At 56.6% G+C, this 27,177-nt stretch overlaps 1 protein-coding gene across 4 annotated transcripts in view; it reads right to left on the bottom strand.

The window, feature by feature from the left end:
- DAGLA (diacylglycerol lipase alpha) overlaps positions 1-27,177 on the bottom strand; it is a 67,846-nt gene that overhangs the window by 14,813 nt on the left and 25,856 nt on the right. For 2 of the 4 annotated variants that reach the window (XM_030918899.1, XM_030918900.1), the window contains exons 1-9: positions 13,517-13,732; positions 12,240-12,378; positions 11,586-11,797; positions 9,502-9,603; positions 8,878-9,016; positions 6,357-6,444; positions 4,139-4,273; positions 3,420-3,497; positions 1,041-1,165 (exon numbers count right to left, since the gene is read on the bottom strand). In XM_030918899.1, coding sequence (XP_030774759.1) covers positions 1,041-1,165; positions 3,420-3,497; positions 4,139-4,273; positions 6,357-6,444; positions 8,878-9,016; positions 9,502-9,603; positions 11,586-11,797; positions 12,240-12,334 — 974 coding nt within the window. In that variant the 5' untranslated portion in view covers positions 12,335-12,378; positions 13,517-13,732. Of the gene's footprint in view, positions 1-1,040; positions 1,166-3,419; positions 3,498-4,138; positions 4,274-5,582; positions 5,728-6,356; positions 6,445-8,877; positions 9,017-9,501; positions 9,604-11,585; positions 11,798-12,239; positions 12,379-13,516; positions 13,733-27,177 lie in introns of those variants that run through there. The other 2 variants (XM_030918898.1, XM_030918901.1) reach the window with 2 other exon arrangements.

The raw sequence follows: 27,177 nt of genomic DNA, 5'->3' as shown, positions 1-27,177 counted from the left end.
GTGAGTAATGGAGCCTGGTGCTCATTTTGAGAAGTTCTCTGCCATGGCTAGGACTCCCAGGGATGCAGGCAAGAATGCCAGGCACGTGCAGCTGACAAAGATGGGAAGTGGGCATGAGGTGATCTAGTCCTCTCTGATCAGTTGCTGGAGGGATGGTGAGATTCGGCCCCGAGAGCCACCCAGCTTTCTGAGGACAGGGAGGGCACTGCAGAGTAGGTGTGGCTGCTGCGGGTCCCAAGGGCAGAGGTGTCAAGGAAAGAAACTGCTGCCCAGAATGCCAGTCTTTCCAGAACGGGAGCTCAGGGAGCTGTCCTCCTTCTGCCTGGCATGAGCTGAGGGCGGAGACACCCAGGACAGGGAGGGGTTCCTCCTGGAGCAGGTGCCCTTCTCTGGCCCACTTAGGAAAGCAGAGTCCACCCAGTCCCCAAGCGGTGGGCTGAGGGTGGAGCCAGGCTGCAGGTCAGGTCTGGGACTAAGGCCTTTCCTAGACCCCTACGAAGAAGGTTGGAGCCTTTAAGTAACAGGCCTTCTTGGTGCCTTTCCAGAGACCCCTATGGATCGGGCCTCCCTACCAGGGAAGTCCTTTCTTCTAGAAAGGCAGAGCACATGAGGGGAGCTGAGAGAAGGGAAGATGTGGGCAGAAGGGAATGGCTGAGGGGGCAGAGAGAGAACGCCAGAAGGGGAGGGAAGGCAGCAGTATGAGTGTTATGCAATATCTCATCTAGCCCTCTCCAAAAAATTCCACGAGGTATGTATCAACATCTTCACTTTGCAGATAAAGAAACCAAGGCTCAGAGAGGTAGACCCACTTGCCCAAGGCTGCAAGTGACAACATCTGGATTCAAACCCTTAACTGTGTGACTCCGAAGCCCACAACTTCACTGCTCAGGGATAACAAAGAACTAGAAAGGCTGAGGCCCACAGGGGTGCAGAAAAGAAGCCATTCAGGGCAAAGCAGCGGGCGCAGCCCCTTAGCCCTTCCTCACATACCACCCGGGAGGAGAGGCGCAATCGCTGGGAGACGGGACAGGGGTACTCACGAGCAAGACCGAGCCAGTTGGCAGAGGCCGCAGGCAGGCTTCCGCATCAGGTACATGGGCCACCCATAGGCAGCCAGGGCAAAGAGCATGTAGTAGCAGACCTCTTTGTAGCGGAGCATCTCTTGCTAGAAGAGAGGAGGCAGAGGGCAGTCACCTCCTGCCCTTCCTGCCTGCAGCCTCAGTGCCCAGCAGTTCCCCAGGGTGGGAGACTGCAGACCCACCCCCAGGCAGGGAGGCGCTGCTGGTCCCCTGCTGAGGTGTGGGGCCCAGGCCTTGGAGGAAGGCCACGCCTCCAGGCGATAATTGCATTTCCCTAATTATCTCCATGCAACCAGAACACGAATCCTCAGAGATCTGTCCTGTTGCTCCAGTCTCAGAATGAATGATTTGGGGACAGAAAATCACTTGGTCCATTTCCTTGCCTGTTTCCCAGAGAAGGGAAGAGTTGAGGGGCTTGAGGAGTAATCCCCGCACCTCAGCAATCAGTGCTGGGAAAATGTAGCCCTGAGAGGCCCCGGCCCTCTAGCTGGGTGGGGTGTGTGGGCCTTGAGCAACAGGGCAGCCACGCTGGGCCAGGAGACCAGTCACCAAATCTCTGGCCCTCCTGTTCTTTGACTGCAAATATCGGGAACCTTCAACTTGACTCAGCCAGCTGCAGGTTCCCAGGGCTCCGGGCAGGGGCTGTGGTGGTGGGAGATTGGGATCTCTCCGGAGAAAGGCGCCAGTTTGCAAGTCAGTGTGTCTGAGCCCAGCGGCCACTGTGGACACTGAGGAGGTTATTAGCTGCTGGGGTGGAGGCAGGAAGAGGCAGGGGTGTCCCAGCAAAGTGTCTGCCAGCTTCCAGTTTTTCACGAGTGCCCCAGGCACTGGGAGAGGGAATTAGTCACCTTGTAAAAGTTAAGGAGGGTGATTAGTCACCTTGTGAAGTGAAATAGGTAGCATCTTGATCAGGGCCGGAGGGGTGGAAACATCCCTGGCCAGCTCAGCTGCTCTTCAGGAACGAGAGTGGGAAGGAGGTAATTATCCTCTCCCTGTCGGGAGCTCCCTGCAGCCCTGGGGATGGGGTGGGCCCTGGCAGCCTCTGCCAGGTGGCAGGTGTGACCCTGGCACCTCAATGGGAGTCACTTGATGGGAGTCACAGCTGCCTGCCCTCCCCGCTCCCTGTGAGGAGTGGGAGGGAGAGGGTGGTGAGAATACCCAGGACAGAGCCTGGCAAGCAGAAATGGGCTGGTTTGGGGCACCTACTATGGATATGGCTATTTTCAGAGAGGATACAAATGCCTGCTTTAGTGGGGAGTAGGGACAGGCAGGGAGGACTGAGGCTTTTCTAGAGGATTGAGTGTTGGGGGTTTTTTTCTTCTTTTTAAGGGACAGTGCAGCTGGAGTGCAGTGGCAATCATAGCTCACTGCAGCCCTGATCTTCTGGGCTCAAGCAATCCTCCTACCTCAGTATCCCAAGTAGCTGGGGTCACAGGCATGTGCCACCATGCTTGGCTATTTTTTTATTTTTTATAGAGACAAGGTCTCACTATGTGGCCCAGGCTGGTCTCAAACTCCTGGCCTCAAGCAGTCCTCCCACTTTGGCTTCCCAAAGTGCTGGGATTGCAGGTGCAAGACAGCACATGTGGCCTAAAGGAATGAGACTTCTAAGAGACGGAATCCTTTCCATTAGCATCCTGGCTGGCACTGAGGCTTCCTGGCACTGTGATGGGAATGGCTCGCATCCTCTCAGCACAGCTCTGGTAGAAGGTGTGCCCAGCATCATTTCACAGATACAGGATCAGGCTCAGAGGGGATGAGGGGCCTGCTGGAGGTCGCAGAGACAGGCATCAGAGCAGATGCATGCTCCAATCATTTGCTTCCTAAGGCAGGGCCTGTTTCTCCCGGCTGCCAGCTGTGGTTTCAGCCTGGGCTGCACTAGGCCCTGGGCTGGGGCCCTCCCACCATGGTACGGGCACCACCTTTCCCTATAACACACTGGATTTCTACGAAAGACAATTGAGAAAAGGTTCCACTACAAGAAAGCTTGGAAACCCAAGTACTATGCCCCTTGTGTTTCATAACAGCAGCAGGAGCGGCAAAAGCCCTAGCAGCTCACCCTGGGGAAGCACTCTGTCATCTCAAGAGGCCAGGACCAAACACTTCGGAACTTGGTAAAGGAATTCAGGGGATTTGTTTGTAGAACCGGTGTGAGGTGGGTGGTTCTCGTGAGGGGCATGATCTGAGCAGAGAGGCTCTCCGGAGAGCCTGGAGGAGGGGGACAGGGCAGGGGCAATGTAGCTGGCACTGCAAGGGCAGCTAGGAGGAGTTTGCTTAGGTCATTGTGGCAGAGTGCGAGGGATGGGGATGGGGTGGGGTAAGAGCTGATCTCTGACTCACCGAATTCTTGAGGTCGAGGTACTTGGTGTTTCTGGTCACCGGCATCCCAGACAGGAAGGCCAAGATGTCATTGTTTGCCTGTAAGACAGGCAGGTGAAGAGGGACAATCGCTGGCCCAGGCCCAGCTGCATGGCTGGGAAAGGGGGCCCAGGCCCTGGTGTCCGCCTGCTTCCCAAAGGCCGAGAAGCCCAAAGGGCATGCAGCTTCTAATTCTTCCAGGATTCAGCCACTTTTCCAAAATCTGAGGTGTCCCCATATTTCCAGATGCTCCCCTTCTACCCAAAACATCAAGCCCCTGAGGACATTCCTGGCCCACAGCAGGGGGAAGGTATTTTGTATGAGACACTGAGAAACCCTAACTGGGGTTGATGTGCTGGTGGGGATGTGGGGTGGGCAGAGCAGCCATGTAGAAGACCGACTCGGGAGCTCACAGCATCCACTAAGCCTGCGGTTAGAAGTCCTTTGAGAGCCAGCCCCAGAGGCAGTCATGCATGGCCTGGAAAGTCCCTCGAATAGTAGTCACGGAAAGCCTGGCCGAAGGACAAGCTCAGGAAGGCAGGGGGAGCCAGAGGAAAAGGTGATCTCCAGGGTGCAAGAGGGTGCATGGTCACTGGGGAGTGGCATGGGAGCTGAGTCCTCTGCTGCAGGGGCCGCAGGGAAGGGGCTTGAAAGGAGGGTGGTGTGGAGAGGTGACCTGGAGAGGGGCTGGCAGTGCTCACCTCATCCAGCACGGCATTGCGCTTGGCCCGCTGCCGCTGCCGGAGCAGCACCAGGCCAGCAATGATGTCGGACGGTACAATGTCAAGGTCCCGGAAGAACTCCGCAAAGAGGTAGGCAATTTCTGAGTAGGCATCCTATGAGGTCCAGGAAGGCAGGAGGCAGTGGCAGGGGAGCAGGAGAGAGGACGAGAGGCCAGGAGTAAATCCCCCAGGACTGGGACGCTGCAGAAGCAGGTGTCTGCTCGGGGATCCCCTGGGCAGGTTCTCCCTGGCACCTCCACAGCGCCCGCTGAGCCTGACCCCATGCGGCCCTGTGCGCCTGTGACCCTGAGGGCCCTGCCCAGGGCTCTGGGCTCCTAGACCTGGCAGTAGCCTCCCAGCCCTCTCCTCTCCTTGGAATTTGCGCGGTGCCTACTGTCTACCAAGAGCAGGCGCCTACTTGAGTCACTCTGCTTTCCCAGATGCTAGGATCAAGGCCGGGTGGCTCTGGCTCATTTCTCCTCTAGCCATTCTCTCGAGCACAGAAACCAAACTAAGCTCCTGGCTGCCTTCGCCCCACCAGCTGGGACCTTGGAAGTCCCTCTTAAGGCCTCTGTGGAGCCTGCTAGGTCTCAGGTCCCCTCCCCCAGCTACCCACAGGTTGCTGGCTCAGTGATCCCCACAATGTGCCCTAGAAGGTGGGTGTTCTCTCTGGTCCAGTGGCCCCCCTGTGGCTTCTCTCCAGGTCCTTGGCCTGAGGACAGCGCATGTCTGGGCCTCAGGGCAGGAGGCGAGCCCTGCTGGCTGGTGCACTCTTAGTCTTCCCTTCCTGGCCCCACGCTGCAGCCCCAGCCCTGAGCCTCTTCCCTAACCTGTCAGGAGAAGCTGAGGTGGGAACAACCACATGGCCATGAAGTCTGTCTCAGTGGGTCTCGCCCCTGGGTGTTTGGCACTCGTAAGTGAATAAATCAAGGGCTACAAATTCAAATGCCGAATGGAGCCAAACAGAGCCAGCTACTGCTCAGCTCCAGCTGACCAGAGGCCCTCCAGGGCCCACTTCGCCAGATTCAGAAATACAGAAGTTTATGGAGACACCCCTGATTTTTAAATACTGGCATCCAATTAAAATGTAAGCAACACAGCACAGGCTGATCAAAACATGCTTGGGACCGGACCTGGCCCCTGAGGCCATCAGTGTCTATCAGGACCTTTGCCCTGGGGCTCCACTATGATGTGCTATCTTTTCCCCAGACTCTGACAACAGCCCCAGCTCTGCCCATGCACCCGGAGGGGCTGGCGTGCCCTCCACACAGCAGCCCCAGCCTCCATCCGCCAGGGGCCAGCTCTCTGCCCTCTGCAAGGCCTGCCTACAGCCCAGACCCCTCAGACCGCCCCAGAGAGACCCAAGGGGGTGCTCCCCGCCCACCAGGGAACCTCGCGGGCTTTCTTACACTTGATTACTCACTCTACGGCTCACCAGGGGACGCTGGTGGGCAGGAGCCACTCGAGGCTTCCCGGTGGCTTCCATGGAAGGCACTTGGCTGTCTGCCTCAGGGAGGAGTGGTCTCCTGACCTCACTGGCTCTGCTACTAACTAGCTGTGGGACGCTGAGCAAGTCACTCCACCTCTCTGGGCCTCAGCTGCCTGATCTGTAAAATGAGGGGTGGGACTAGATGATCTCTAAGGTCCCTGCTCGCTGCGGGGTGCCCCTGGAGGATCCCGGGGCCTGCTTCCCTTCCCTCCCCTTTGGGGGCCACCCCCAGCTGGCCGTGTCTTCCTTCTGCAGTGCCCTGGCATTAAGTCTGACCCTCTGGCCACTCCTCCAAGCTCCCAGGTGCTGAAGGCTATGTGTCCCCATCTAAGACTGTGCTAAATGCCTATCGGCTTTGCCAGGCCTTCTTGATTAATTTGCTGCTAGTGAAATGCTACTTTTCTTTGTCTTTAGGTCACCCTGACTCTGCGTATTTCTTCTCCTAAACTACAGTATAAGTTCCAAGGGAGTCTATGCAGTCTTCACAGCTTTCTGTTCCCTTGACAAAGCAAGTGGACGCAGTCTTGCATGCTGGAGCGAGTGGCTCAGTGAATAACAGGCCCTGTGTGAGCAGGCTGTACTTGCTGCTGGAAACCCAGCTCCTTCCCACCAGCCCTGCCCCATCCTGCTTTGCCAAAGGAGCAAACAGCCCCTTAATCACCTGACCACAGGATGTGAGCCAGAGGGGAGCGACCTCCCAGTACTTACTGACTGGGAGTCCTTCGTCCGCGTGCAGCAGAGGAACACTTTGAGCCGGCGCGACCAGCTGGTGGCTTGACCCTCCTCTAAGCGGTGCCTGCAAAGCAGGAGAGGCGGTATGTGTGAGGTCAGAGGGCTGGACCAGAAGAGCTGGGACCCAGACATTCTGGAAACAGGGCAGCCTGTTCCCAGGACCTTACCAAAGGGTTCCCACAGGGGGTTCTTGGGGGTAACAGGGCCCAGGCCCTGTCAGAGCTGGTGGCCAGTGGCCTGGCCGCTGGCCAACAGCGGCACTCCCTGACAGACTCCTGCTAGCCTAAAATGGTGTGTGCTGTTGGCCAAAGGTGGGTGGGTGGAAGAGGGAGGTGGGGAGTGCTGGAGAGACTACCTGGTTTTGGAAGACTGAACACAGGCAGGCTCTGGGGCTTCAGAGCTGGGAGCCCAAAGTGGGAGCTACCCTGCAGCTCAGGTGTCCAAAGACTCAAACCCTGGGAGAGGTCAGCAGGGTATTGGGCCTCTCTGTCGTCTCGTTCGAAGGCCTGGAACAGACCTTCCAGAAAGACCTGCTTTTCCCCAGAAAGGATTTCAGACACTTACATACTTACATACTCTACTTACAGGAAATTTATGGGGCTGAATGAGGTTCTGCATTTCCCAATTCCTTGGATCTGATGCCTAGGTAGGGAGAGGGCTCCATCCCTCACCCACATGGTTGCCCTTGTCTATTCTTACCCCCCAACCCCACCCCCAGTGGGTCTGGCTGCTCAGATGGAGATTCAGGGTCTCCAGGAGTCTGTACCCAAAGGCAGAGCAATGCGCCAGTTATTCACAGAGGTTCCTCCTAGGCTGGATGTCTGCAGTCGGTGTGTTTTGAGCGTAAAGATAACAGATCCAACATTAAAAGTGCAGACCTCTAAACCGAGCAAGAAGGGGCTGGCTTGCTTTTGTGCCATGTGCTGGCCCCTTAAAAGCCTGATGCTGGGTGGTCAGGAGAGGAAGGCAAGGGTGGCCCTCAGATGCATTCAAGGCACTTAACATCCATCTGGAGAGACAGGCCAGGCCTTTTTTGAGCCTCTTGGCTCCTCCATCTGTCTAAGGACCGCTTCCTGCTCTCCAACCCTGGCTCCATAAGGCAGATGGCCACGAGAAGGAGGACAACAGGGTCTTCCAGGGCTAAAGAAGGTGGGTAGGGAAGGGTGCAGGGAATTGCTGCTCTGGGGACCTGCTGGCTCTTAGGGACTTGGACAGCTGTATATCCAAAACCAATGTCCCACCTTCCAGGGCTTGATGAAGGGACAGTGTGCTGGCCAAGCAGGGTTCCCAGAGCACTGTGGGATGGGTGGTGGTGGCCAGCTAGGCTGGGAGGGAAAATGGGCTATGGGGCCTTGGCTCCTAGACCTGACATTTTGGGCTGGGACGTGGCCAGAGCAGGCACGGGTGTGGCTCTGGCTGCAGTGCTGAGCTGACGTGGAAGGTCCACGGGGAGCCGAACACAGCAGTGCAGGAGGGTGGGATGGGGAGAATTCCTGCCGAGCGGGGGGGCGTCCAGGCAGCTGGCTCCCCAGGTGAGGGCGCTTGAGCCAGCTGCTCTGGGCTGCAGGTGTGGTGCCAGTTCTGCACCTCAGCAGCTTGACCTGGGGCAGGCGACCTGCCCTCTCTGGGACATGGATTCGTCATCTGTGGAATGGATCTCACAACCATGCCGGGGTTCACAAAGGGATAAAATGGATGAATTGTTTGAAGGGCTCGGCATGGGGAGCTTCTTACGTAATGCACTGTAGAAGCCCCGTTAATAGGAGGTACTGGGACCCACCCTGGAAGCCCCTGTCTTTTTCTTTCAACAAACAGAAATTATTGTGACACTGCCTGGATGCCCTCTCTTATTTTGTCTGCCATGGCACACTTTCCCCATGGTTAAAACATCATGCAAAATTCACGCCCTCTAGGAAGCTTTCCTTGACTTACCTTTCTCAATCTCTGAATCCTACAGGCAGTCTAGCCTAATTTAACAGTTAGTTAAGCAAGGACTTTAAAGCCAGACAGCCTGGGCTAGTTCCCAGCATTACCATTTTCGAGCTGTGCAACCTCAGGCCAGTCCCATCATCTCTCTGTACGTCAGTTTCTCCACCCATATGATGGGGAAGATGACAGCTGTCTGGTGGACTTGTAATTTACTACACACAATGCTTGGTTTTGCTGTTATTATCACTGTTATCATCAGCAGTGACAATGATGACAACAGTTACTATTAACTGAGCACTTACCCAGTGTGAGCACTGTATTAGTCACTCTGCAGGTATCATCTCAGTTAAATCTCACAACAACATCACGAGACAAGAATTGTTATTCCCACTTTATAGACAAGGAAACTGAGGCAGGCAGCAGTTAAGCCCTTTGACTAATGCCCATGGCTCACAAGATGTTGGCATGCAGTCTGGGAGGCCTGGGATCGCCTCCTGGAGAATGGAGACCTCTGCCCACCAGTCAGCAAAGCCCACCTTGCGACTGCCCACCCAGCCCTCTGACTGACCGCAGGTTGTAGGTCCGCAGGTTACGCTGCCTCCTCTTGGTGGCTCTCAGCTTGACAAAGGTGCGGCCCGTGGGGTCAAAGACGCACAGGACAGTGATGCACACGCTGAGGATGACTACCCAGTTGCAGACAACCATTCCTGCGGGCAGCAGTGGGAGGCAATAGGCAGAGGCGTTGGGGATACCTCTTTGGCTCACCCGCTCTGAAGAAAGGGACATTGGAGCCTCCCTAACTCCAAATGCTGCTGAGGACAAAAGCCAGGCTCCAAAGCCCCTGGTCCCAGTCTCTGGCCACATACGTGGCCACCCTCTTGCCCACCCACAACCCCGAGGGCCACTCTTGGCTCAGAGCAGGCAGCTTTGTGGGTTTCTAAGGAGGTGCTGAGGAGCCTTGACTTGACCTGAGCAGCTCTGTGCCTGCTGCAGCCCACCCCAGACAAGGGTCCCCCAAGGGTAGTTGGCAGGCCTCAAGGGTGAGGGAAGCAGCCTCGCCCAGTCAACCTGCTGGTGCCCCCACAGAAGCCACTTCCCTCTGGCAGTACCCAAGCTTCTTCCTCTCTAAACTGATCCTGTCTCCTGTGCCCCCGGGGCTGCTGAGGCTCCAGCAGGCCTCACCCAGACATACCGAGGGTGACATTCTTGGCAGTGAGGTCATTGCAGGAGGTGTAGTACTGAGTGAGCCAGACGATGCCCACGATGGCGTAGATGAACTCGATCACCAGGATGGCTGCAAGGAGAGCAGGCCTGGCTGAAGGATGGCTGCCACTTGCCCGCCAGGGAAGGGCCTAGAACCCTGGCCTGGCCTTTCCTATTGTGAGGCTTTCAGCCAGCTCAGTAGCAAGAGCAGAGGCAGCGGGTCAGCAGCACTCCCCCACCCCCACCTCTACCTCCCAGGCCCAAGCCTGTCCTGTCACCATTTGGTCCTGCTGGCCCCTGCCCGACCGCTTGCAATGGGCCCACCACCTCTCCGAGCTTCTGTGCTCTCAGGTCCCCAGGGCCTCCCTGATGGAGTTTTGCTCTTGTTGCCCAGGCTGGAGTGCAATGGTGTGATCTTGACTCACTGCAACTCCTGCCTCCTGGGTTCAAGCGATTCTCCTGCTTCAGCCTCCAGGGTAGCTGGGATTACGCGCACCCGCCACCAGGCCTGGCTAAGTTTTATATTTTCAGTAGAGACGGAGTTTCACCATGTTGGCCAGGCTGGTCTCGAACTCCTGAACTCAAGTGATCCACCCACCTCGGCCTCCCAAAGTGCTGGGATTACAGGCGTGAGCCACCGCGCCTGGCCCATTTCCTCATTCTTTCAGGATTTCAGAATCGTATGTCCGAACTCTGGAATCAGACATATCTTAGGCAAGTTACCTATTCTCTCTGAGCCTCCATTTCCTCATCTGTAAAACGGGAGTGACAACATCTATGTCATAGGACTGTGCAAAAATTAGATGAGAGCATGTTCACTTCATGGAAACTATTTCCCAGCAAGAGGCCTCTGGAACCTGATGGAGGAGAAGGGAAGGGTCCAGCAGCCAGTCTGCATCTAGCTCAGGCCCCTCAGGGGCCGAGACTGGAGGGGAGGGGTATGGAGTGGTGGCTGAGGAGATCTGCTGGCCTCAGGAGGGCAGCCTGGGAAGCCCCAGCTCCATGGGCAGCAGTGTGGCAGCTCAGAGACCAGACTTTGGAGCCAGACAGCGTGGGTTCAAATCCCAGCTCCGACATTTACATGCTTACTAGTTGTGTGACCTTGAGGGGGGCTAAGACTGGGCCCCAGTTTCCTCATCTACAAACGGAGACCAGTAACACCTGCTCCCTGTGAATTAACACAGGAAAAAGGGCTTAGCCCAGTGCACAGAAGCACAACAGCAGTGTTCACTAGAAATGACCAGAAGAGGCTGCAACCTGAGCCCAAGAAGAGGACACAGGCTGGTCCCCTGGCGAGCTGGCCCAGACCCCTGAGGGGGTTCCCAGGAAGCAGGGGGCCTGTTTTGAGAAGGATCACAAGGAAGATGTGCTTTGAAGAGATGCACATGGTTTAAGATAGGGGTCGGCACCTTTTTCTGTAAAAGGTCAGAGAGTAAACATCTTGGACTCTGGGACTCCTCAACTCGGCTGTTGTAGGGGCAAAGCAGCTGGAGACAATACCTAACTGAAAGGATATGTTCCAATAAAACCTTATTTTCTCTTTTTTTGAGACGGAGTCTTGCTCTGTCACCCAGGCTGGAGTGCAGTGGCACGATCTTGGCTCGCTGCAACCTCCGCCTCCGCCTCACTGCAACCTCTGCCTCCCGGGTTCAAGTGATTCTCCTGCCTCAGCCTCCCAAGTAGCTGGGATTACAGGCATGTGCCACCACACCTGGCTAATTTTTGTATTTTTAGTAGAGACGGGGTTTCCCCATGTTCGCCAGTCTGGTCTCGAACTCCTGACCTTGTGATCCACCTGCCTCGGTCTCCCAAAGTGCTGGGATTACAGGCATGAGCCACCGCACCTGGCCTAAAACCTTATTTAATAACACATACAGCAGGCTGGATTTGGCTCTCAGGCTGCAGTTTGCTGACCCCTAGTCTAGAATGTAAGCCATAGAAGGCCTTAGTTCACTGCTGTACCCCAGTCCTAAAACAAGCCCCGGCTTGCAACAAGTGCCCAGTAAATACTGGCTGAACGAATGGAGAGGTGGGAGTTGTCTGGGGCAGCACCCCAGGGTGGGTGGCCCTTACCCAGGCGCACGTAGAGCACGTACTGCATGGAGTCGCGGGGCTCCGTGTAGAGGATGCCCCCGCGCATGCTCAGCCAGATGATGGCCATCTCAGCAATCATGCAGCTCAGCAGGATGCCCAGGTAGCCGCGGCCGTGGTCCACCAGGTTCAGGGAGCAGGCCTCGTGCGGGTTATAGACCAGGCCGAAGAGCACCACGGACAGGATCACAAACCTGTCACAGGAATGCCCGTGTGAGCGAGGCCAGGCGGCCCCTGCACCTCAAGATGCCACTAGCAGGCAGGCCCCTCCCCAGCCTGGATTCAGTGGAAGGAGGGGTGGCAGCAGGCGCCTCCTCCATAAGACCATAGTCCACCTGGCATCGAATGCCTAGAAGGGCATGGGCAGCCAATAAAAGACTCAGGGTTAGCCACGGGGAGACAGCGGCAGCAACTCCCCCCAGTGTTGAGGTCAGGTCCAGCAAAGGTAGCAGGGGTCTCAGCTCCATGTGGGTATTGCCCTAAGGGGCTCAATGGTTCAGGCACCTCCTCCAGGCAGCTGGGGGCATGACAGGGTCAGGACTTGGGCCCAAGCAGAGAGGAACAAATAGCCAGAAAGCTTCCTTCCAGGCCTTGCTCCCCAAACCCAGGCCTGTGGCCCTGGGCCTGGGGACTCACCAGGTGGTATGCAGGAGGAAAAGGAAGATGGCCGGGAGGACGAGGTCATCGCTGCCCACAGACCAACGCCGCCGGAACACCACGATCCCGGGCATGGCTGGTGGCTCTGCAGAGGCTCAGCGGGCCTGGTGCTCACCTCCTGAAAGAAAGCAGAGGACCTTGTAGCTGCCTAAGGAGGTGAAAGCACCCAGGGCCACTGCATTCCTGGGCCACGGGACCAGTCCCTGTTGTGGCCAGAAGCACAGGCATTTTTGGAGCTGGCCACTGGAAGTGCTGACCCATCTCCAGGTGGGAGCCAACATAAAGGACCTTAGCAGCAGGAGACAGACTTCAGCCTTCCCCCTGGGGCGGGGGGGGGGGGGGGGGGGTCTCTCCTGTCCCCTGAGACTGGCACTGGCCCCTAGGGATTGGCTTCTACCTGGGATTACCCCAACAGTCACTGTTCAGCTCTATTAAAGACCCCTTTTTTCCTCCTTCATGGGATCAGTGGGACCCTCAGCCCAGCCCTCAAACCCTATAATCTTTAGGCCTGGCCCAGTGCACACTGCCCTTGGAGTCAAGGGAGGGGCTTCCCAGACCAAGAACAAGTCCATCCAGTAGCACAAAGCCTGGCAGTGAAGGAGGAAAGCTGAAGGCCTTGGGAAGGTGGGAGCAAGGGACCCTGTATGGTTGGCAGCTGGGACTGACAAACATGGAGGGTGAGGAGTGCCTGGCATAGAGCAGGTGCTCAGTAAGTATTTCTTGAATGAGGGCTTCAGTTTCCTGCTTTGCTAGAAGCCAAGAGCATGCTCTATGTGTTGGTTTTGAACCCATCAGACAGAAGTCCCCACCACAGCTATGCCTCCAGGGAGGGAAGGGCACGGTTGAGGTGCAGGGTCAGGAGTAGGGCTTGGGACACCTTCCACCCCACACTGCTAGAAGGATGGGGTGAGCCCTTTGGGGTAACAACCCTCCCGGCAATCATACCTCCCAAGCCCACCCTGAGCCATGCAGCGTTTACAGCTGGATTTCCAACTCTCTGAAGTAGTTGAATTCAAATCAGCCTCGGCAAGCTCAGGAAAGAGTGCCTAGGAACTCAGGGCCCCACTCCTCAGCACCCCTAAGAGAAAGGAAGCAGCATGGGTGGGAGGCGACCCAACAGGGAGTTAGGTCCCCAGAGATACCCATAAAGGAATTCAGGGTAGCCCTACACTAAACTGTGGAGAGGGAGCCTTGCTGCAGGGGGCTGGGGACCAAGTTAGTGGGCAGCTGCCCCCCCGACGCCAGCAGAGGCTTACATGGCACCTGGTCCGGGGCAGGCGGCAGATCCTCCTCTCCCCAGTGGCGGCTCCGGGAAAAATGTGTGTCCGAGGAGCCCGGCATCATTCGGGGAGAAAGCAGCCAAGTCTCCCTTGGCCAGTGGGCATAGCCCTCAGGGTGGACGAGAGGGCGTGGGGCCGGGTGGCCAGCCCGCATGTCCGCCCGGCCCGCCTCCCTATCCCCGGTGCAGTCACTTGGCGAGCTGTGGCCTGGCTCCGGCTGGCGGCTGGCGGGCTAGCCTGCCGGGGTCGTGCCTACTCCTCCCCCCACCCTCAGGAAGTGACATCATCCCACTCTCTCTCCAAGGAGGAGTCGGAGCTCAGCTTCTGGGAAGCGGGGAGAAGGGTGGAGAGTGAGGGAGCGTGGTGGTGGGGTGGCTGGGCTTGGAAGGGGGGTGGTCTGTGGACTGCAGGGGGCCGGGGCTTCAGCAGTGCCTGTGACATGTAGCTGACAGCACCAGCTTCAGATTAGGGTTGGACATGATAGGACAGGAGGGGGCCGGAGCACCACGGGTGGCGGTTGGGCTGGGGCAGAACAGAGCTGCCAACAGCTGGCATTGCCACCTCCTCCCCATCTCCAGGTGGTTCACAGAGGGTGAGGCGCAGTGCCGGGTCAGGCTCAGGGGGCTGTCGGGGCTGCCAGGAGCCCCTCACATGAATGGAATGGAATGGAATGGAATGGAATGGAATGGAATGGAATGGAATGGAATGGAATGAATCTAGAGGTGGGGGAGCAGCACGCCCCTACAGGTGCTGTGGCTCCGCATCCTGCTCTGATCTGGCCAGACTGGGGGAGAAGGGGGCAGTACTGTCCCAGAGGGGCTAGCTGGAGGGCTAGGGTCTGGCCCTACCCAGCCTGCCCCTAGGCCTGCCCCTGCCAGCAGCCCAGAATATCTCCTTCTCAGGTCCACCCCATGGATGGCCCCTCTCAGTCACCCTGGGAGGCCCCTCCTCTCACTCCCACCCTTGGCTCCATGGAGCCCAAGACAGCTAACACTCCTCGAGATCACACACCATCCACCCAACATGCTCACACTCACTCTGCACTACTCTCCTCTGCCCGAACCATGCCCGCTCGCCCCAGCTCTCAGGCTGGAAGGAGTGAGCCCAACCTGGCACTGGGCCCTGCAGAGGTGGCTGCAGGACTGTCAAGACGCTGGAGGGATATGACCAGTGGTAACCACTGCCCCCACCTCAGGGTGACCAGCCTGAGGCTAATTGCCATGGTCAATGCCAGTGCCTACCTAGAGCATGAGGCAGGGCTCGTGGGGCCGACACTGCTGGGTACCCACTGACAGGCCTGCACCTGTGACCGACCCACCACCATAGAATCCGAGGCACAGAGGCTGGGACGCAAGAGCCAGGCTGGCTGGTTTTGAACCCGGGCTCTACCACATACCCACTGTGTGACTTATTAGCTGTGCCTCAGTTTCCTCAACTGTAAAATGTCAATTTGTAAAATGTCGATTATCCCTACCTCCAAAAGTCCTGGTAAGAATCACATGAGAGAAGGTCTGCAGAGGCCCTAACTGTCTGAGCTGGGGCGGGCAAGGCGGAGGGAGTGCAGGGAACCCCTCGCTGGACCAGCCACCCCTCCCGCCTGGGCTGGTGGAATCTCCAGCTGGTCACCAACAAGTCAAGGTCTGGGGTGGGGGTGGCAGGGCCTGTGCTGCATGGAGCTTGGGGGTGGGCCGCACCAATCTCCAAGTCAATTCATACATCTCTTGGGGCTGCTATTTTTAAGGGCCTGAATGGTGCCCTTTCTCCAGAGACCCCGGCCCATCACAATAAGGGCCTGTTCCCCTGCTGGGGATGTGATTTCATCTGGAGGAAATGTCTCAGGAGTGGGGAGGGCAGAGGCTACTTCCTGGTCTGGGGCTGCCACAAAGCACCTCTTCTGGCTCTCCTCCCCTGGGGCACAGGGTCCTCCCCTCTAACAGCCACAGTGGGGCGGGGGTGGGCGCTGCCTGCCCTTTCTATCCCACACCAGTGGGGCTTCCAGGGTAGGCACGACATACCTTCCAGCAGGGGCCACAGGGGCATTGCTGGGGGCTCCTCCTGCCTCTGGTTGGCCCCCCAGCGCAGGCAAGTGTGAACGGGGTGCCAGGAACCCTCTCACATGGATGGAATGACTGAAGCAGCCCAAGGAAGCTTCGTTCTTCCCCCACCCACACAGCCCAATTTTCCTGCTGGTGATTCAGGCCCCTGGACTAAGTATTAACCATTCTGGGAGTTCCTCTTTCTAAAAATGCAAACTCTTTTTAAAAACGCACATGCTGCCCCCTACTTTAAAACCTTCCTGGCTCCCCACGGCCTGCAGGACAAAGTCCAAGCCCTTGGGGCAACAGCTAAAGGCTTCTGTTACCCTTCCACTGACAGGCAGCGCAACCTCAGGCACATGCCTCGCCCTCTCTGAATCCATGCCTTCCCTTCTCCCCTGAGCAGAAAGGGATCCCAGTGCAGACAGACTCCAGCACAGAGCCCACCCTCAGCTGACAAGTCCTTCTGGCTGGGAAGGCTCTCCAGCACCTTCTTACACTGCCACATCCTTCTTTCTCAGCACCCCCCAAACGTGCTGCTCCCCAGAAACACATCACTGGAACGGTCCATGCTTTGCCCACTCCAGTTCTGATGGGTGAAATCCAACTCATCTCTCTAGGTCAGTTAGAAGTCACCTCTTCTTTGAAGCCCTCCCTGACAGGCCTCATGCATTCCTCCTGGAGGAATGGCTACTCCCTTATGGGAACCCCAGAGCCCTTCCCCAGTGCGGCCCCGGTTACACTGTGTTACCGTTAACCCGCTGACTCCTTGCTGCCCATCCCCGCCCCAGCTCAACAAACAGTCTCTGGGGCCAGGGTCTCACAGCATCCATCGCCACACCTCCGGGTGCCAGCTGCAATGCCTGGCTCCAGCGCCTCAGCCCCACCCCATGGCCTCCTCAGCACAGCTCCCCTCCCAGTCACAAGGGCTGAGACAGTGGCTCCTTCCCCCTCTGAGCTCACACCCTTCCCTTCTGGGGAAATGTCCCTCCCTTCCTGACTGCCAGGCTGGGCTCCCACCCCAGTGCCTTCCCTGACAGCTCAGGGAGAACCCTCTCCCCCTCCTCTAGCTAGATGAACTGTTCTCGGACCTCAGTTTCTTCTCTTGTAAAATGGGGCTAACAAGCCCCTCTCAAGGCTGTGGTCAAAACGGGCTGGGATGACGTCACTACAGGACTCTGCACAGGCCATGCACACCCCAAGGATCTGCTGATGGCTGCCGTTGCATTAGCAGACACCTGAAGGGCTTTGTGGGGACCTCCTGTGATGTGATCTGTGACTGGGTGCTGGGGTCTGGAAGGTGCAGCTGGTGCCCAGCTGGTCGGAAAGGGCTGCAGTAAGCAAACAGAAGCCCTGCGGGAAGAGCCTGCCCCCACCGTGAGTGCTCGGGTGCTGCTGGTAAAAGCACCCCGGGCTGGGCCTCGGCCCCTCGTCCTAAGGCACCCTGTGGGCTTGGCTCTGGGAGCAGATTTTAGGGAGCAGAGTCCCTTGGCAGCCGGGCTCCCAGCAGATGGGGCTCCAAGAGCTCCCAGGGGGGTAGGGGGTGGGAAGAAGGTGCTGGCTCAGCCCTCTGGAGTGTCCACAGGGAACTGGATAATGAGCTTGGGAACCCCAGCCAGTGCCACCTCCAGCCCATGAGACTTCCCACCTGGCCAGAGGTGGCTTTGGTCACTGGCCTGGGGATGGGATGGAAGTCGGGCCTGAAGGAGGGGATGACAGCCAGGTCCAGCCATAGGGATCCATCTGACATTAGCTGAGCACCTTCTGTGTCCCAAGTCCTAGACTAACTGCCTTCAGTCCTCACAGCAGTAACACAGGGTGGCAGTGTCGCTCTCATTCCACAGAGTGTGCAAGGGGTGGTTAAGACCCTGCACTCTAAAGCAGGCTGCATCTGAGTCTTGGCTCTGCCACTTACTGGCTGTGTGACCCTGGACAAGGTACTTAACCTCTCTGTGCTTCAGTCTCCTCACTTCTAAACCAGGGATAAGAAGAGTACCTACCTCCGAATTATCAGGAGGGTTAAATCAGTCAACACTTCAAACAGCGCCTGTCATCTGGTAACTGCTCAGCAAATGCTGCCACTGCCATTACTATTACTACTGAAGAATGAGATTGAGATGTAGAGACTGCCTGACACCATCCTAAGATCAAGAGGACAGGCAGGCAGGAGGTGCAGGTCATTCCTGCTGCCATCCAAAGCCCACACCTAACAAAGGTCAGAGTTAAAAGGAGTCTCAGAACAGTCCCACTGTCCCCTTTTAAAATGGGAGAGGAACCTAAGGTTCAGAAAGAACACAGAGGCCCCAGCTCTTCCCATGATATCCATCCCTGCAGCATCACTGCCGGGTGCTGGACACACAGCCTGAGCCCCCAAGCCAGCCTGCTCCTTTCTACCTCACTACATACCCCACTCAAACTCCCCATTGACAACAGCATTAACAGCCTGTCACCCCAGGGAGCCTGGGCTGAGATCCTCTTTCATGCTCTTGGAGATGCCTAACCCTCCCAGAAGCCAGCAAAATCTGCAGGAGCTCCCTCACTGGAAATAAATCTGCAGGGAGGCATCAGCCATGTGCCTACTTCAGTCACCTGTGACTGCCTCCAGCGGTGGAGTCCCTGTTGCTCTGCAGCAGCTGTGGTGACAGAGAGGAGACTCTCAGACAGATCCAGAGAGCCACCTTCCTTGGGCCTCCATTTTACTCCTGCCTCCTGGGGCTGGTGATGGGGACCAGATCCAGCCACATCCTAGAGTTGCCTAGTGCTGAACCAAGAGCAGTGTCCCCAGGACAGAAAGTCCCAACCCCTCTAGGCCCCAGTAAATTAAAATAGAGGGCCAGGAGGATGAGTCCATTGCACACGTGTGAGACATAACGGCCCCCACGGTTGCTATATGTAAAACTAGCACTGGACGCCACACTTCCTGGTGGCCAAAGTATATGCGGAAACTGGCAAGTCTGTAAGGGCTCTTTTTCGCTCTGCAGGGTTTTTTGACCCTTGGTGTCCTGAAGGGAGAGCCCAGGACTCCCATTTCCATGATGAATGGGATTTCTATGTAAAAGGGCTTTGAAATTGGAAGGTGGTCCAAAATAGTTGAGAGGAGCTGATGCCTGCCGCTCTTGTGGTCCATCTGATTCTGAATGTGCCTTGTTGGGCAGGAGCTTATCTGGTCTGGGGGACTTAGCACAGTGAGGCTGGGTCCCCCGGTGGCCCCCTGCAGGACACTGGTGACCCGCCCCCAGCAGAGGCGTTGTGTTCAGAGGCTCTACCCCAGCTAGGGCAGGCTCACCAGCAGCTCGCTGTCTGGCCTCGCTGGGCTGGCAGACAGGTCCTGCTCTCTTTAGCACAGGCTTTGGCAGTGGTGAGATCCTAGCTGTTCACTCTGCGGCTGCAGGACTATGGTAGCGAGTTAACCTCTCTGCACTGGCGAAACTGTAGGCTCCAGGATCCTGGGTGGTGACAGGGACAGAATGATCTCAGCCACCTATAAGTCAGGGGCTTCGGTTCTCCTAACATTTATGAATTGCCTACAAGGTCTTGGCGCACGTCTATGCCCTTTACAAACATGAACTCACCTAGTCCTCATAATAGCTGTGTGAGGTAGGCACTACCCTTCCCCTTATTTGACAGATGAGCTGAAGTGACTTGCCCACAGCCACAGAGCCTAGGCCCAGAACCCAGGTCTTAACCTCTGCATGCTGCTTCTGAGAAGCAGGATTCAGCTAAGCACCTGTTTCTGAACTCAAAAGCTGGCTCTAAACCTCGTCTTATAGACTGAGGAGTTCTCTGGGTCTTCATCTGGCTTCAGACTCACAATCATGTGGGACAGCATGGGACCTGTTCTGCAGATTAGGAAAACCGAGCCCAGAGGAATTCCACGGAGCAGGCTGCGGAGTCGAGAGCACGGCACTAGAAACACTATGTGTCATCCAACTCCAGCCTCATCAGGCCGCAGGGTATTACCCCAGCTTTACAGATAAAGAAACCGAGGCTCAGAGAGGCAAAATGGTTTGCCTGAAGATCCCTCCACGAGGACATCGCAGAGCTGGGATTTCAAGCAGCCTCCTTGAATTACTTGCAAGAAAAAAAAAAAAACCCTCTCTGCCTGTCAGTCTGACTCCTTATTTTCACAAACACAGACAGAAGGACCCACAGGTCCCACCCTGGGCTCCCGGGGCTGCAGTACCTTCCCCTTCTTCCCAGTGGCCGAGTGGCCAGCCTCTGAAAGCACAGGAGGGGGAAGGTGACAAGGGAGATGATGGAGAGAAAGCACATGTGGGCTGGGGGCCGCGTGCGCCACCAGCCTGTACCCGGGTGTGTGCAACCCAAGTTAGGGGCTTGAAAGCTGTCGCTTTTCACACGTCAGCTGTGCTGGAGCAGAAGGCAGAGTGGAGCCTGCCCAGGGCTGGGGCCAGATTTCAGCATGATATAGGTCCTCACACGCCCAGGCCTAGGGATGAAAACAGTGTGCCTGGTGCAGCCGGGGGCAGGAGTGGGAGGCCACTAACATTTGTGCCCTCCTACTCGCCGCCCAGGGTCTTAGGCTAACAAACGCCTTTCCCACTCTCCTCCAGGATGGCCTGGAAGGACCAGGGGAGGCATCTCCTCCACCCCTCGCCATGTGCCAGCCACATAACCATCCTCACTACAACTCCAGGGGTGGGTCTAGCTGTTCGCATGTCGTGGATGGGGAAACTGAGGCTCCAAGAGTTTAAAGACCTAGTGAGTGAGTGGCCGAGTCAGGCTCTGAAGCCAGGTCAACCTGCTGTGTTCTCTCTGTGCCCTCCTCGTGCTGCTTGGCCAGAGACCCCTCCCTACAAAACAGCAGTCAGGCAACTGGGCACAGAGTTCAGGGAGGAGGATGGAAAGAGAAGTCCCAACGACTTGGGGGCAATGCCATCCTGGGCTGGACCCAGAAATAGTTCCAACAATTACTCAATCGTGTTTATTTAAAAACAAACTCTTATATAGCATTTACTATATGCCGGCTACTTTAACAAGCAGTTCACAAAGATTACCTCTTTTAACGTAATCCTGTTAACAACCTCTTATGCCCTGTATTATGGATGAAGAAATGGAGGCCCAGAGAGGCTAAGTAACTTGCCCAAGGCCACTCAGCTCTTCAGCAGCAGAGCCAGGCCTGAGGTTGCAGAGCCTGTGCTCCAGGCCTCTCCCCAGAAGGCCTCACCAGGGCTCCATTTATTACCAAGGCTCCAGCTACTCATTCTCACGCTAATTATTTTCTACTTGTCTACAATGAGCAGAATTTGCCATCTGCCACCAGCCCTGCTACTGACACCAGCCAACTCCCTGGGAATCAATTGGGGCCTTTCGTTTCCTGCTGGTTGTTTTGGAAGGATGGCTGGCTGCTGGGGAGCGGGGAGTGAGGGCCAGGAGGGCAGCAGGACCCTTCCCTGGTGGCCAGGCTGGGCCCTCCTCCTGCCCCCAGCCTCCCTCTGACCTCTCCTCCCAGGAGGATTCCTACCAGAGCCCACTCAGTCCTGGGCTCCGACGATGTTTTCCAATAGTGAAAGGAGTCCCCCAGGCTCTGGCCAGGCCAGGTCTGGCTTCTGGATTCTTCCTTGGAGATTATTCATTTTTCTGAAACTCGGAACAAGCCCACACCCCATACGTCCGTGTCCCCTCTGGAGAGGCCCAGACAGGCAGGCCCTGCTGGCCTCTGTGATGGGTGCGGCCGGGCAGCCTGGTTCTCCAAGCCCTCACGCAAAGGCCAACACCGCCCCACAATGTGTGGCACCAGGCTGTTTTCTCCTGCCTGTCTGTGGGGAAGGGTGTCTGTGGTTTGCGTCCTTTCTACCTGCCCCTGTGGTCTTCTCAGTCCCCTCATGCTCTAACACGTCTTTACCCCACTCTCCCGGGAATGTGACTCTCAAAGGCATCGACTTGGAGGGGGTGGCCATCCAATGAGCCAACCAAGAGCTGCCTTCTGGCCTCGGAGCGGGGCAGCCCTGGATTTGAATCTTACTTCCATCACTTCTAGTTGTCTATGACTGTCACTTCTCTAAGCGTCAGTCTCCTCATCTGTAAGATGGAATAATGAAGGTACTCACTTCACAGGGACTGAGTCATGAGGAGTCAATGAAATAATGTGCATAAAGTGCTCAGCTCTTAGAAAACGGGAGCTGCCATCACTGTGATTTAGTAACCATCTCTCCCCAAAGTGCGCAGAACCTTTTCTTCACCTTGCATGGCAGGGGCAATAACTCTCAACTCTCTGCAATCTAAGTCAACCCTCCCAAACAGACAGGTGAGCAGTCTGACCCACAGCTGCCCTCCCCCTTCCAGCCTGCGTAATCCTCTGACCTGCCTTCTTGGGCAGGGAGGGCTCCATCTCCTAGGAGCCCAGCACGGCTGTACTGGCACTGCCTCCTTTAATCCATAACCACCCAGGGAGAGGGGACTCAACACCCCTGGACCAGCTTGAACCACAGAGCTCTCACCCAAGGCCACAAGACTCTAGAACACTCCAAAGCCTGAGATCCTGCCAGGATGCCCCGCATCTATCTGCTTGCATGTCTGAGTTTCAGGGTGTCTCGTTGCAGGCCCCTTCCCAGCTCAAACACAGGATGCTCTGAGAGGTAGAGGTCCCCCCTCCTTTTAAGCCCATCTGCCCTTCCAGCTTTCCACTGGCCCCACCCTCTGCTCCTCCCCCGAGAGACACCCCCTCTCCTAGGAGCCACTTGCTGGGAGCTCACTCCCCAGATGGCCGCCCTGCCAGGCAGTTCATCAGCTCCCAGCATGAATCCCAGTGGTCTGGCTTCTGAGCTTCCTCTCAGAGCTTCCTCGAGAGGAGACTCCGTCTGGGTGCTGGCAATGCCTCAGTGAAGAATTAGCACCTTCCACTTCATTAGGGGGCCCCCTAACGAAGCTGTTAATGATATGCTAAGTGGGCACACCTAGCCTGACACCTCCCCTCTGGGGGCCCCCGCCCCCTTGCCCAGCCTACCCTGAGCCCTGGTCCTGCCGCCTCCTTTCCTCAGGCTGTGGGTTGGCCCTCGGGGTCTGACTGGAGTGGGTGCATGCTGTTCAAAGGTGGGGAGGCTTCGTGGGTCACCTCCCTAAGCTGCATCGCCATCTAGGGCACAGGCTGGCCACTTGGGTTATTGGGTTTCCCTTCGACTGTTCCCCGGGCATCTCAGAAGCAAGCACGAATCAAGTGACTTTGTAACAGGAGCTCTTTCCCCAGGGGAGGAAGTCTGCAGAGCTCTAGTATGTGACAGGAAGGGCAAACATCCCCTGCCCCCATGAAGACTGGAGAGGGAGGTGGCATCTGCTGCCATCAAGGGCACACAGGCTCTGGCCCCGTCCCCTCCCTCTGTCACCCTCCTCTCCTTCTGTGCTCAATGAGGGGGATCTCAGATGAGAGGAGAGCCCTCAGGGACCCCAGATGAGAGGAGATGGCCATAGTGGGCAGGCTTCAGCAGGCTTGCAGGCAATGTCAATCAGAGCAGCTTTCAGCGGCTATACGTATTGGCGTTCCTTGTAACATTGTGTTTGAACAAAACAATTTCAGTGCTTAAAAATGTCTGAAGGCCAGGCACGGTGGTTCACGCCTGTAATCCCAGCACTTTGGGAGGCCAAGGTGGGTGGATCACCTGAGGTCAGGAGTTTGAGACCAGCCTGGTCAACATGGTGAAACCCCCTCTCTACAAAAAATTAGCCGGGCATGGTGGTGCACGCCTGTAATCCCAGCTACTTGGGAGGCTGTGGCAGGAGAATTGCTTGAACCTGGGAGGCAGAGGTTGCAGTGAGCGAAGATCGTGCCATTGGACTCCAGCCCACCTTGGCCTCCCAAAGTAGCTCAGAGCTTTTGAGACTCTGTCTCAAAAAAAAAAAAAAAAAAAAGTTTGAAAGCCACTGAACAGGATGTGCTCTCAGGTCCATTCTAGCCTTGACTTTTAGAGTTTTACTTGCAGAATGGCCAAGGAGAGAGTCTGGGGGCTCCATACAGGTATCTGAGCTCACACAATGATCACAGAATCTCCTCCCCTCGCCTAAGCCAGGAGGGCAAAAGGGGCCACAGAAAAAAGTCACTGACCCAGAAGCTTAGACACCTGGGCCTATGGCTGACAATTCTGTCCTTGAGACCTTCCTATTCCCTCCCATCACCCCAGGCAGGGCAAAACTGGACCCAAGCACAAGGCCTCCAGTAAGGGGCAGGGGCTCAGAAGGCCCCCTGCTGCTGGGTGGAGGACAGGACTAGACCCGGCTTTGATCTCAGTGCCTTGATTAACTCAAACGGCGACAGAGTTGTGACCTTTGATATACAATGCAGCCCTCTCCTTGTCTATAAAATAGGATGAGGATGATGACAGTGCCTCCCTCTTGGGGTGGCTGGGAGGACAAAGCAAGTTAAAAGTTGTAAAGTGTTAGGCCAGGCGCGGTGGCTCACGCCTGTAATCCCAGCACTTTGGGAGGCCGAGGTGGGTGGATCACGAGGTCAGGAGATCAAGACCATCCTGGCTAACACGGTGAAACCCCGACTACTAAAAATACAAAAAAAAATTAGCCAAGCATGGTGGTGGGTGCTTGTAGTCCCAGCTACTCGGGAGGCTGAGGCAGGAGAATGGCGTAAACCCGGGAGGCGGAGCTTGCAGTGAGCCGAGATCACACCACTGCACTGGAGCCTGGGCGACAGAGCAAGACTCCATCTCAAACAAACAAACAAACAAACAAACAAATAAATAAATAAAGTTGTAAAGTGTTGAAAGCAGGCTCCAGCTCAGAGGAGGCGATTGGTGACATACAGCTTTAATTAAATCAACCCCCAAGCCGGGCGAGTGGCTCCTGCCTGTAATCCTAACATTTTGTGAGGCCTAAGCAGGCAGACGACTTCAGGCCAGGAGATCGAGACCAGCCTGGCCAACATGGCGAAACTGCATCTCTACTAAAAACACAAAACCTAGCCAGGTATGGTGGGGAGCACCTGTAGTCCTAGCTACTTGGGAGGCTAAAGCAGGAGAATCGCTTGAACCAGGGAGGCAGAGGTTGCAGTGAGCAGAGATTGCATCACTGCACTCTAGCCTGGGCAACAGAGCAAGACTCAGCCTCAAAATGATAAAATAAATACATACATACATACATAAATTCCCTTCTCAAGAGCATATTATGACTCCTAAATGCCCTTTAAATAAAATTAAAACTCCCAACCATTAGCTATAAAGTTCTACACCAACCGCACCCCTACCCTGCCCTGCCCAGCTGTGCTGTAAGCACCCACACCATCCACCTCGTCTGACTCTGTCCCTGCCAGCCAGGCATGCCCACTCTCAGCTCCTGTCTTTCCAGCCACTGAGTGCACCCCGTGCCCGGGCATTTCCTCCTCTCCAGATAGCCCCGTTTGCTTCGGGCACTCCTCCCCGACATGGCCTCCACAGCCTCCGAGGCCTGCTTGGGTGTCTGTCCCAGCTGGCCTTCAGCCCCAGCCCTGGCAAACCAGCCCACAAATGACCAGGTAAGCCCGTGACCCACTTTCCTGCATGTTTCTGTTGTGCCTGCCTCGCCTCCTCCGTTACACTGTAGGTCCCAAGAAGACCCTGGCCTCTACCTGCCTCTCTCCCGGCCTGTGGGGGAGTAGGCCAGGAGGCTCCGGGCAACAAGGAGACTCGAAAGGGGAGGGGAGCACAGGCCTCCGCGATGAGGACAACCCCATCAGACCCCTGAAAAGTGCCAGCCTCTGCCTGCCCATGCCTGAGCAGGGCCATGGACCCACTCTGTTCTGGGTAGGTAAGGGCCCATCTGCTCAACCTCTAACCCTGGAGTTTGGCATCACTTTCCTTCCCAAGGGACTCACCCTCAGGAGCTTGGGGCCCCAGCCTTGTCACACTGTCACTTCTGTGGCCTCTGCTTCCCGACCTGCTCAGGGTGTGGTGGGAGGTGGAGCTGGGGCCACATGCTTGGCACAGCCCCTCTGGCCCCAGTGGCACTCCACTCCCACTTAATGAGGACATGGCAGAGAGGTGGCAGGAGTGCAGGGCTTCTTCCCAGTCAACCAGGGGCTGGTACCCTTGGCCCCCTTAACCATCCGCAGTGGGGAGGAGGCAGGCTCCTGCTAATGCCTACTGGCCCAGGGGAGGTCAGTGAAGCTGCTGTAACTCCAAGGGATGAACCTTTCTAAGAAGGAGCTGAAGGCAACATCTGAGAGAGACCAGCAGTGCTAATGGGACGCCCAGCTGGGGTTGTCAAGCCAGACAAGGTCCTGGTGAGATCGGCAGAGGCCAAGGCTCCCGCCAGGCAGAAAGTGGCACCTCGTCTCCTCCAGGGTTTGGGGAGGCAATGTGACAATGCCTGCTTCCTCAGCAGGCCCAATCCTAGGAAGACTCTGGGATGGGGGTGGCGGTAAGCAAGTCAGCGGGAGCTAGGGGACCTCAGCGGGGTCAGCCTGCGTCACAGCTCATGCTGACTCCTCCACCTTCAGTGGCCGCCGGCTGCTATAAATATCACTCCTGTCTCTGGATGTTGCAGGAGGTGACCTAGAATCATGGGCTCTGAGGCCTCCTGGGTGCACCCCCCGCCTGTTTTAGACAGAGCCTGCCTGACCAGAAAATCCTTGTAGGTTAGAGCCCACCCCCAAACACAAGCAGGGCCCTCGGCCAGGAGATAAAACCTCAACACTGAGGGGAGATGGCTTCCAAACCTAGAGCTTCCTCCAACTTACACCTCGACATGTTTGTGGGCAGGGTGCAGACACCAGGTCCCTGCGAGCAGAGCCCTGGCCAGCCCAAAAGACCCAAAAGAGACATGGCACCCAGGGCCACTGGTTCAGCCTGAGACCTGCTGCTATTCATTCTCCTCCATGCCCACCCCCCTCTGGAGCCCAGGTCAAGGGTGAAGGCTCCAAAGCCATTTGATCCCAAGTCCCTTCCCCGCCCCCAACTTCTCAGTCCTATGGTTGTCCTCGATTCTTGATTCAGCCTGGTTTCCAAACTTGTCACCACCCTGGCAGCCTCCCTGGGGTGTACTCTACTTCGAAAGGGGCCCTGTGAGACTGTTCTACAGTTGCTCGGATGAGTCCTTGACAATTTCATTCTTTCATCTGGTAGCATGCTTCTGAGTGAGCCCTTCTCTCCTCTAGAGGTCCCAGCCAGGCCCAGGCCTCAAACCCCAGGCTGGGCTGGCCCAGGAGCAAGGACAGGAGGTGGTACTGGCCCCGGCAGGTGTGAGGACACCAACACTCACAGATGGCCAGGGTTTGGTTCCAGGCTCCCTGGCTTAGGGCAGGGGCAGGCTCTCAAAGTAGAAAAGGCTGGAAACAGCTCTGGGGGTGGGCCCTGGGTGGTGTGAACACATGTGAAATCTGATTAAAGTCAAATTAGTGCATGCAGTCATTCTCCATCCATCCACAAATCACCAGAGTGCCTACTACGTGTCAGGGATTGGGTGGATGGTGACAAATAAAAGCCGACACGGTGCCAGCCCTTATGGAGCCTGCAGTCCAGGAGGAAAGAAACTTCAAGCGAACCTTCACATACAACAAAGAAAAATCCTCTGATGCGTGCTCAGACGGGGAGGCTGCCTGCAGAGCTCGGAGCTGGAGCTGTTTGGGAAGGACTAGAAGAGGGAAGCGACCACAGGAGAGGGCGG

The sequence above is a fragment of the Rhinopithecus roxellana genome, chromosome 15, assembly GCF_007565055.1.
Source record: "Rhinopithecus roxellana isolate Shanxi Qingling chromosome 15, ASM756505v1, whole genome shotgun sequence".
Lineage (NCBI taxonomy): Eukaryota > Metazoa > Chordata > Mammalia > Primates > Cercopithecidae > Rhinopithecus > Rhinopithecus roxellana.
The sequence above is the reverse complement of the archived record's forward strand: the minus strand, read 5'-3'. Positions and strand labels throughout refer to the sequence as shown.